Source organism: Leopardus geoffroyi, chromosome C1 (genome assembly GCF_018350155.1).
Source record: "Leopardus geoffroyi isolate Oge1 chromosome C1, O.geoffroyi_Oge1_pat1.0, whole genome shotgun sequence".
NCBI classification, from domain to species: Eukaryota; Metazoa; Chordata; class Mammalia; order Carnivora; family Felidae; genus Leopardus; species Leopardus geoffroyi.
The window spans coordinates 98,811,994-98,822,116 of record NC_059328.1 but is presented as its reverse complement, the minus strand read 5'-3'; the positions used below and the strand labels follow the sequence as shown (position 1 = coordinate 98,822,116).

The 10,123-nt window shown below is 47.7% G+C and overlaps 1 protein-coding gene across 1 annotated transcript; it reads left to right on the top strand.

Annotated features, from left to right (window-relative positions):
• The first annotated feature begins 690 nt into the window (after positions 1-690).
• Positions 691-9,617, top strand: LOC123596841. The gene is made up of 3 exons (XM_045475114.1): positions 691-765; positions 7,297-8,099; positions 9,484-9,617. Exons 1-3 carry the CDS (start codon positions 691-693, stop codon positions 9,590-9,592), a joined length of 987 nt encoding a protein of 328 aa, XP_045331070.1. The 3' UTR covers positions 9,593-9,617.
• The last annotated feature ends 506 nt before the right edge of the window (positions 9,618-10,123 follow it).

Sequence of the window (10,123 nt, the reverse complement as noted above, 5' to 3'; positions counted from 1 at the left end):
ATGTTTATTTATTTTGAGAGAGAGAGAGACAGAGCGTGAGCAGGGGAGGGGCAGAGAGAGAGAGAGGGAGACACAGAATCGGAAGCAGGCTCCAGGCTCTGAGCTGTTAGCACAGAGCCCGATGCGGGGCTCCAACTCGCGAACCGCGAGATCAGGACCTGAGCTGAAGTCGGGCACTTAACCGACTGAGTCACCCACGTGTCCCTCTTTCTTTCTTTTTTTAACGTTCATTCATTTTTGAGAGACAGACAGAGCGTGAACGGGGGAGGGGCAGAGAGAGAGGGAGACACAGAATCCGAAGCAGGCTGTTGGCACAGAACCCAACCTGGGGCTTGAACTCAGGAACCACGAGATCATGACCTGAGTTGAAGTCGGACGCTTAACGGACTGAGCCACCCCGGTGCCCTAGTAAGACCAAATATTGTAAATTTTTGGCAGATGGTGTATTTATTTAGAGAAGAGGGTCCCATCTCTTTTAACTGTGAGGATCCCTTTAACGTGTCAAACACTTAGTGGAGGCTCCCAGTTGTATCTGAAGTTTTAATGAGCATTCTGATGACGGACCAAAGCATTATGACCGACAGCTTTTATGTAACCCTTTTAAATGAGTTTATAATTAATGACGGCGTTGTACGCCGTCACACTGTCGGTTGGCAAAGGTCAAGCCTCCTGGTTTAGTTTCCTGCTACAATGACTCTGGACTTGGATGGCGTGGCCTGCTGTGGCCAGAGAGACCTCAGCGGTCTTGACACCAGCATCAGCTTGGTAAGTGCTCACTTACCCTCTGAGTTTGCCGTCTTGGCACCTGACTGCCATCATGCGAGGAAGCTAGGCTAGCCTCCTTGAGCATAAAAGACCATAAGGGGACAGAGAGAGGCGTGACTGCCCCATCTGAGTTATCAGCCCAGCCACCAGCTGAATGCAACCACATGTGTGATCCCAGGCAAAACCAGCGGCATCAGCCAGCCCGGGAGCAGAATTGTGAGAAATAACAAATCAGTGTTGTTTTAAGCCGTTAAATTTCAGAGTAGTTTGTTAGGCAGCAATATATAATCAAAACACAATGATATTTACAAAATTTGAAATCTACTAATATATATATGAATCACATGGATTATTCATTCATTCAAGAAATATTTCCCAGGGCCTACTATATACACATTGTTCAGACCACCCTCAGGGCTGGCTCTACATGAGGATTCATGGACCCTTTGGAATAACCCGTGGCCCCAGAAAGTCTGAGACTCACAAATAGGGAAGAAAGTTCCAAACTGAGACGCTATTCTATATAGTGTATTTTCAAAGTTAGAAAAAAACTAGATCCGCCTCCCTACCCGCACCCCAGGTCTGTAATGCAAACCGATCCTTCAAATCTGGTGGTTTGATCACTGGTCTGAAAATAAAGACTGAGCTGTGGTTTTGTACATGCAGGAGCTATTTTTCTTTGCTCTTTTCTTTGCTCCTTAATTATTTGCTGTATTATGCTTTTGGTCAAACGGTTTGTCTGCAACAGGAACTAATCATGTGTTAATGTAGCTCTTTACAGTTTATAAAGTGTCCTTCGTTTTACAAAGCACTTTCGGGGACATTATCTCATTAAACCTTGAAACGACCCAGGAAGGTTGATTGCTCCAGGCCCCTCGGAGCAAACACGTGTGTAGAAGTTCTGTGCAAATCTGTCACCACTGTTGGACAAATGGTTTTGAGCACTGACCTAATGAGGGATTGGGCATTTTCATAAACTTGGATTAAAGATGGCACTCTCATAAATGACATCTTCACAATACAATTCAAAAGGTGACACTCTTTCATATATGGCATTAATGCTTTTTCAATCAGAATTTCAGGTCAATTTCTCTTTTGTGCTCTCAAAGTTTTAATTAAGACAGAAAAACTTTACTATCTCCTAACCTTTGCAATATCCATTACAAGTTTGGATCTTTCTCTTTTTGAGGCCCCCGTTCCCCTAGGGATCTTTTAGCAAGAAGAATGTGATTCAAAGATTTCCAGATGTTACTTTTCAGATGTGTCTCAGCACGCATCTATAAACCATCTGGTAGCAGGAACGGCTGGATTGGGTCCAAATGTAAATGTTCATTCAGGTAAACGGGTATTAATAGAAGAACCTGAACCAATTAGTGGTTTGTCAACCAAGTTTGTAATATTGTTTCATCAGCTTTCGGTGACCAAGACAGGCTTTCAGCATTCTAGAGTCGGTTTTCTTGCTGAAGGTGGGTATCCCTCACCTGGATCCTCTAAATCTGTGGCCAGCTCAGAAATGATTTGTGGTTAGTCTTCGAGTAAACTCTGCTTTATTTAAGCATCCTGAAGTGTCCACGGTGTTGCTTGCACCAATATTTCAATACCTTTGTATCCCCACGCCCTTTCCGACCAGCAAAAGAAAGAACTCTCTCTGAAATGTGCTGGGAAGCAGAAGTGAAAACAGTTAGTGGGGCTCTGGGGTGCTGGTAAATGCGTGTCTTGGTCATCCGGCTTCTGACTCAGGAAACTGCCTGAAGCCTTAGCCAGTGGCAACCTTCCCACCTCCGCCCTTGGTTACTGGAATGAAAGAGGACATCCCCCAGCCATCTGACTTTGGGACCTCCAACAGGACAAGATCATCTCATTAATTCAGCTCCTCTTTTCTTCTGGGAAGTTTTGATAACTATGCCAGGGGCTGGAATGAACTTTCCCTAGGCTATACACTCACTTTTAACTCTGCAAATGAATCCAGATAACAGCGAAGATAATTAGTAAAAAGTATCACAATTAATAAAAAATATTTCAGGGAGAATATTCCATCTACATCTATATTAAAAAAAAAGGACTTCCAACCACCTCAGAAGCAATTTGTTTCCCTAACGTAAAGATGATAATAATAGAGCAAATATTTATTAAGCATTTACTACTGCGGGGTATTTTGCTAATTGATTTATATAGATTATCTCACTTAATTGTCACATTGAAACTATGGGGTTTTCTTATTAATCCTAATTGTATAGATGAGGAAACTGAGCTGTAGGGCATGGAGAAATTTGTGCAAGGTTCCAAATCTTATAAAGGATAGTTCATGAAGGTCTACTTGGTCCCAAGGACAACCACGTGCATATGCTAATTTATTCAATTATCGCAATAATTTTGTGAGGCAATTTTTGTTCTTATTATTCCTATTTTTGTGGGTGAGGAAAATGAAGCCCCCAAATTCAGTGACTTTTCTTTGGATCCCAGAAGTAGCCCTTGGTGGAGTGAGAATTAGCCCCCCCCACACCCCACATTCTGCAGATTCCAAAGTCTTTTGTTATTCTAAGATCCCCCAGTATCCTTTTCTGGGTAATTAAGGCCAAAGTCCTCAGGACACAGAGCCATTAAACTCTCAGAGCTGGTCCTAGGTGGATTGGGGGTGGGGCAGAGGTCCCTATTTGGATTCTCCTTAGTATCCTTTGAGCATGATACTTTGCAAAAATAAACATTGCACCTATCTGGAGAACCGTAGTGTTTCCTGGCTTCATCCAGACATCTGAAACCCCAAGTTCACTAACTGCAATGTGGAGAAATGCTTGGTCTGGCCATCGGGTCAGCACGCACCACACAGGGACTTCTCTGATTGCACCAGGGGAATGCTGTTGGCGATTTCCAAAAGCAGCAAGGAGATCCAACTGCAGTTGGGAATCAGGTTCACATGAAAGAGAGATTTCTGAATCAGAGCAGACAGTAGACACTCGACCACATCAAGGAGAAAGCAGACTTTGGGGCAGACATTGAGTTGCCGCGTTGGGGAATGCTGACTGATTAGCCAACCGCAGGGCGGGCGGGCGGTGCTGAGCTCCTGGCTGGAGCAAAAAGGAAGAGTGAGGCTGGAAGGTGAACGGAAGCAGGCAGGGAGGCATGAAGTGTCAGGATCTACAACATCTGGGGATGCTTAATCGGGAGGAAACTTAGACCTCCCACACGGTAGCACTATTATGAGCTCTCATTACACACTCGGGGTACAGAAAAAAATAACAAACTAGTGAGCTGGTAAATAGTCCTCCTTGATGCAGGAAAAAAAAAAAAAAACCCTATAGCTTCCTTGAAGCTTTCCCCTTCTCCAGCGTGTTTGAAAGGCAAATGAGGCCGAGTGTATCAATGGGATGGGGGAGGGGAGCTAAGTGCAGGTCTAAACACTGACAGCTCCCGGGAGGCCCACGACAAAAAGGAGGAAGCCTGAACCTCTAAGGAGAGTGATGGCCCAAGATTCCTTTGGGAAATCAGCACAATTGTAACTCTTCTTGGTCTCTTGACTCTTGAGGTCTTTATGCCCCAGGACCAGCCCCTGAGTTGGAGGGCAGGGTAGGGCTGGGGGTTGCCGGATGAAGGAGAGGGGGAGCAGGATCTCAGCTCACTTACTCACTCAGTCATTCGTTCACTCATTCATTGATTCATTCAGTACAATGTGAAAAATGTGTGCTCTGGAGTCAGGCTCATCTACCTGGCTTCAAATTCTAGCCTACCTCCTTTGTTTCCCCAACTAGCATCTTTGTTTTTCTTTTTTTATTATTATTTAAGTTTTAGTTAGTTAACATACAGTGCAATATTGGTTTCAGGAGTAGAATTCATTTACTTCATTTACATACAACACCCAGTGATCATCATAAGTGCCCTCCTTAACACCCATCACCCATCTAACCCATCCCCCACCCACCTCCCTCCATCAACCCTCAGTTTGTTCTCTAAGAGTCTCCTGTGGTTTGCTTCCCTTTTTCCTCTTCCCCCCACCTCCGCCCTTCCCATATGTTCATTTGTTTTGTTTCTTAAATTCCACATATGAGTGAAATCATATGATATTTGTCTTTCTCTGATTGACTTATTTCGCTTAGTATAACATATTCTAGCTCTATCCACGTCGTTGCAAATCTAGCCCCACCTCTTGAGAGCTCTATGTGAAAGGAACAATCCAAATGACAGTCCTACCTTAGTTTAAAGCTAGGTTCTCTTTTCTGCTTATTATGGATCTTTGATAAGAAATACAATTGCTGAGAAGTCTGTTTTGCTTGCTGTTTGCTATGAGCATTGTGAGACCTTTCCTGAATGTAACCCGCTGTGTAGTAGAATGGGTTGTAAACCTTCCTAAATGTAGTCTAATATGTAATGGAATGAGTGATTGTACATAAACTAACTGGCGTTTCTCGCTTCTGTAAACCTGCTTGCTTAGCACATTCCTCACCTACCCCCTTCCCCCTTTTCCCCTCCCACCACAAGTAACGGACAATGCCTTCCCGCCAAAGGACAGACAAAGGACGCCCAATCAGAAAACAACAAATGTCCGTACTTTAAAATCGACTAATCAGGCCCCTCATAATTTGAAACCTCACCTGTGCTATTTGTCCCTGTCTATAAAAACGCTGTACCAACCCTGATCGAGGCCTCTTAGCGTCACCGGCAACGAGTGCGCAGAGGTCCAGGTTCAAACCTGCAATAAACGACCCTTGCCGCTTGGCTTTGACTTACGACTCTGGTGGTCTTTTGTGGGAGGTTTTGGAACTTCAGGCATTACATTTGGAGGTTCCACCGAGATCTCCCCCGAGCCCACCAGACTTCAGGTCAATGGGTCGTATCTGATTCCGATCGGTAAGTAAGCCGGCTCTAACGTTCTTCCTTTTCTCTCTGATCTGTGTTTCTTCTCTGGAGAACCGGTTCTGTCTGGAAGCTGGTGTGACCCTGGCGGACACGCTATAGGGCACCCGGCCGGGGTCAGTTGGAGACGTCCACTGACATCTGGGGGCCTTCTTGGCCCATCAGGGGGCCTTCTTGGTCCATCAGGGGGACCTTCTTGGTCCATCGGGGGGCCTTTTTGGCCCATCAGGATTCTTTTCTGTGGGTTGCTTACGCTCAACGCGCCTGCGAACTAAATACTTTCATTTTCTCTATGAACTTCCAGAGTGCTAAGAAATATCTCTAGGCGTCTAAAAAGAAAAAAAAAAAAACCATCTAGGCATGCCAATTGTTACCCGTATTTTGATGTGATGTGTGTCTGTGTGTCTGTCTGTTAAATCAACTGGAATGATTGTTGGGAGTCAGGGGCACGCGCCTGACTTACCCTATGTGTAGTCCCACAGCATAAGCTACGGGATTCGAGTGGGCTCTAACCCGATTTCCGCGGTGATCCTCATACGGCTTAAGGCGGTCAAAATTTTTTTGATCCAAGCAGGGGGTTTATACTTGCCCGCCCATGCTAAGAGGCACCTAAGTTCCCGTGAGGGACGCGGACGGGCGAGTACGCGAGTGCTTCTTTGTCAGTCTAAATGTATTGTCACCCCTGGGCCCTTGTAATAACCACCGCCCTAGCCATAACCCTTTCTGTTGGGCTGGCTGAGGCGGCACCAGAAAGTTGGAACCGCTGCAAAAGATTCTTGTTAGTTCTTGTTTTTCTTTCATGGGTCGGATGCTTTATTGGAATTAAGTGTTTTCTCGGCTGATCAGAATTAATTATTCCATCCTTTGTTCCTCTCTCCTCCTTCCTCAGCTCCCTGCGGCTTTCCTTCCCGCCCCCTGGCCAGCGGCGCCCCCCCCCCCCGCCACGTCCGTGCTGCCCGCTCCCCCTTCTCTTCTCCTCTTCCTCAGAACCATAACATGGGCCAAACGCAGAGCACCCCTCTCTCCCTCCTTCTCGCCAACTTCAGGGATGTAAAAGCTAGAGGACACAGCTTAAGCCTAGACATTCGCAAAAGGAAGTTGATCACCTATTGCCGCTCTGAATGGCCCACCTTTGGGGTCAGTTGGCCTACAGAGGGAACCTTCTGCCTCCCTGTGGTCCTTAAAGTAAAATCAAGAATTTTTCTACCAGGGAAAGAAGGTCACCCGGATCAGATTCCCTATATTCTGGTGTGGCAAGATTTAGTAGAAAACCCACCTCCCTGGATGGCCTCTTTCTTAACAACAGGGCCATGCAAAATTCTAGCGGCTAAACCTATCAACCCTCTCAAGCCGCCAACTCCAACTGCACCCCCTGTTCTCCCCGACAGCCAAGATTTACTTTCCCTTGACCCTCCCCCTTACCAGGTTCCTCCTCTTATTCCGCAAGCTGCCCCAATCCCTGCTGCGCCGGCAGAGCCTCCCGTAGCCCAGCCCATAGGAGAACTAGAGAATAGGGAGGCTCAACCCGCGCCCATGCCTAGTGGGGGTGAAGTCCAAGGGCCAGCTGGACATACCCATAGGCGGGCCCCATGTGAGCCAGGACTCCGCCTTCCTGACTCCACCGTAGCTTTACCCTTATGGGAAATAGGGCCTCCCGATGATACGGGGAATCCCCGACTTCAATACTGGCCCTTCTCTACTAGTGACCTATATAACTGGAAAACCCAGAATGCCCGATTTTCTGACAACCCTAAAGATTTAATAAGTCTCTTAGACAGCGTTATGTTTACCCACCAACCCACCTGGGATGATTGTCAGCAGCTCCTCCGAATCCTGTTCACCACTGAGGAGCGAGAAAGAATTCAATTGGAAGCAAGAAAGCTGGTTCCTGGAGATGACGGCCAACCCACTGCTAACCTTGATCTCATTAATGCAGCTTTTCCCTTGACCCGACCCCCACAGGATGGCTGGGACTACAACACGGCAGAAGGTAGGGGACGGCTGCGCATTTATCGCCAGACTCTAATGGCAGGTCTCCGGGCTGCTGCACGCAAGCCCACTAATTTGGCAAAAGTGTATTCAGTAATACAAGGTAAGACAGAGAGCCCTGCCGCTTATTTAGAAATATTAATGGAGACCTTCAGACAGTATACCCCCATGAACCCCGAGGCCCCCGAAAATCAAGCTGCTGTTGTAATGGCCTTTGTAAATCAGGCAGCCACTGATATTAAAAAGAAACTCCAGAAATTAGAGGACCTGGAGGGAAAACAGATTCAGGACTTACTCCGCATTGCCCAGCGTGTCTATAATAATAGAGAGACTCCAGAGGACAGGCAACTTAAAGCCACCGAGAAAATGACCAAAGTCCTGGCTACTGTTGTCCAAAAGCCCCTGGATAAACATAAGCCCCTAGATAAAGACCAATGCGCCTATTGCAAAGAAAAAGGCCACTGGGCCCGAGAATGCCCTAAAAAGAAAAAGCCACGTCATGACCAAAGACCGTGGCAGCCAAAAACCACACCCGCCCTCTTTACTCAAGATGCAGAATAGGGGGGACGGGGCTCGGATCCCCTCCCCGAACCTAGGGTAACGCTACAAATGGAGGGGAACCCAGTTCAATTCTTAGTCAACACAGGGGCACAACATTCGGTCTTGATCAGACCCCATGGAAAAATTTCTGAAAAATCTTCCTGGGTCCAAGGGGCTACTGGAATAAAAAAATATCCCTGGACCACCCAGAGGACTGTGGACCTAGGAAATGGAAAGGTCACCCATTCCTTCCTAGTCATCCCCGACAGCCCGTGCCCCTTATTAGGAAGAGACTTACTCACTAAAATGGGGGCCCGGATTCATTTTATGCCAGGGGGCCCGCAAGTGACTGGCCCTCACAACCAACCCATTACCATACTTACTCTAAGATTAAAAGATGAATATCGACTCCATCAGGGGCCACCCTCACAAAGTCAAAACATAGAGCCCTGGCTCCAGCAGTTTCCAGAAGCATGGGCTGAAACCGGGGGTATGGGGTTGGCTAAACATCGCCCAGCTCTATTCATAGAGCTGAAGTCGGGGGCAGATCCAGTTCGGGTCCGACAATACCCGATGTCAATGGAGGCCAAAAATGGCATCACACCACATATCCGTTGCCTCCTAGACTTAGGCATCTTGCGTCCCTGCCATTCAGCCTGGAGCACCCCCCTGCTGCCCGTACGAAAACCTAACAGTGCAGACTACCGTCCGGTACAAGATCTGAGAGAAGTTAACCGCCGAGTCATAGACATACACCCAACAGTACCCAACCCCTATACCCTCCTAAGTGCCCTCAGCCCAGAAAGACAATGGTATACTGTCCTTGATTTAAAAGATGCTTTTTTCAGCCTGCCTCTGGCCCCCAAAAGCCAAGAGCTCTTCGCCTTCGAGTGGTCCGACCCTGAGAGAGGCATAAATGGGCAACTCACCTGGACCCGGCTCCCCCAAGGATTTAAAAACTCACCCACCTTGTTCGATGAGGCACTCCACGAGGATCTGGGTGAGTACCGGAATCAAAACCCCGAAGTGACTCTCTTGCAGTACGTTGACGATCTTTTAATCGCCGCTGAGACTGCCGAAGCTTGCTTGCAAGGCACCAAAAATCTCCTCCGGACACTTGGTGCCCTGGGGTACCGGGCTTCAGCAAAGAAAGCCCAAATTTGCAGATCCGAGGTAACCTACTTGGGGTATCTGTTAAGGGAAGGCCAACGATGGCTCACTGATGCACGGAAGGAAACCGTTCTCCGCATCCCCCGACCCACGACCCGAAGGCAGGTAAGAGAGTTCCGGGGATCGTCCGGGTTCTGCCGCTTGTGGATACCTCGGTTCGCCGAGATGGCTAAGCCTCTTTACTTGGTCACCCGAGAACAGGTGCCCTTTGAGTGGACAGAGGAAACTGAGCAGGCTTTCCAGCAAATTAAACTCGCCCTGTTGTCGGCACCAGCCTTAGGGCTCCCCGATGTCTCCAAACCCTTTCATCTCTTCGTAGATGAAAATAAAGGGGTAGCCAAAGCAGTGCTGATGCAACTCCTTGGCCCATGGCCCAGGCCCGTTGCCTATCTTTCAAAAAGACTGGACCCAGTAGCGGCTGGCTGGCCCCCTTGCCTCTGTATGATCGCTGCTACAGCTCTAATGGTAAAGGATGCTGATAAGTTAACTATGGGACAAGAGTTACATATTACAACCCCTCATGCCATCGAGGGAGTCCTCAAACAACCTCCTGACCGATGGATTAGTAACGCCCGACTGGTTCACTACCAGGGACTATTATTAAATCCCCTCAGAATCATTTATGCTCCCACCCGAACACTAAACCCTGCCTCCCTGTTACCAGACCCGGACTTGGATACCCCTCTCCATGACTGCGCTGAGATATTGGCACAGGTTCATGGAGTTCGGGAAGATTTACAGGATCATCCGCTACCAGACGCCGAAGTTACCTGGTTCACTGACAGCAGCAGCTTTGTACATCAGGGTCAAA

Bases quoted from the DNA above. Each gene is read 5' to 3' on its own strand.
- LOC123596841 (XM_045475114.1), top strand. From the start codon at position 691: ATGACTCTGGACTTGGATGGCGTGGCCTGCTGTGGCCAGAGAGACCTC. The intron at 766-7,296 runs GTAAGTGCTCAC...CCCCGACTTCAA, and splicing joins TTGACACCAGCATCAGCTTG to TACTGGCCCTTCTCTACTAG. The intron at 8,100-9,483 runs TCATGACCAAAG...GCCGAGATGGCT, and splicing joins CCTAAAAAGAAAAAGCCACG to AAGCCTCTTTACTTGGTCAC.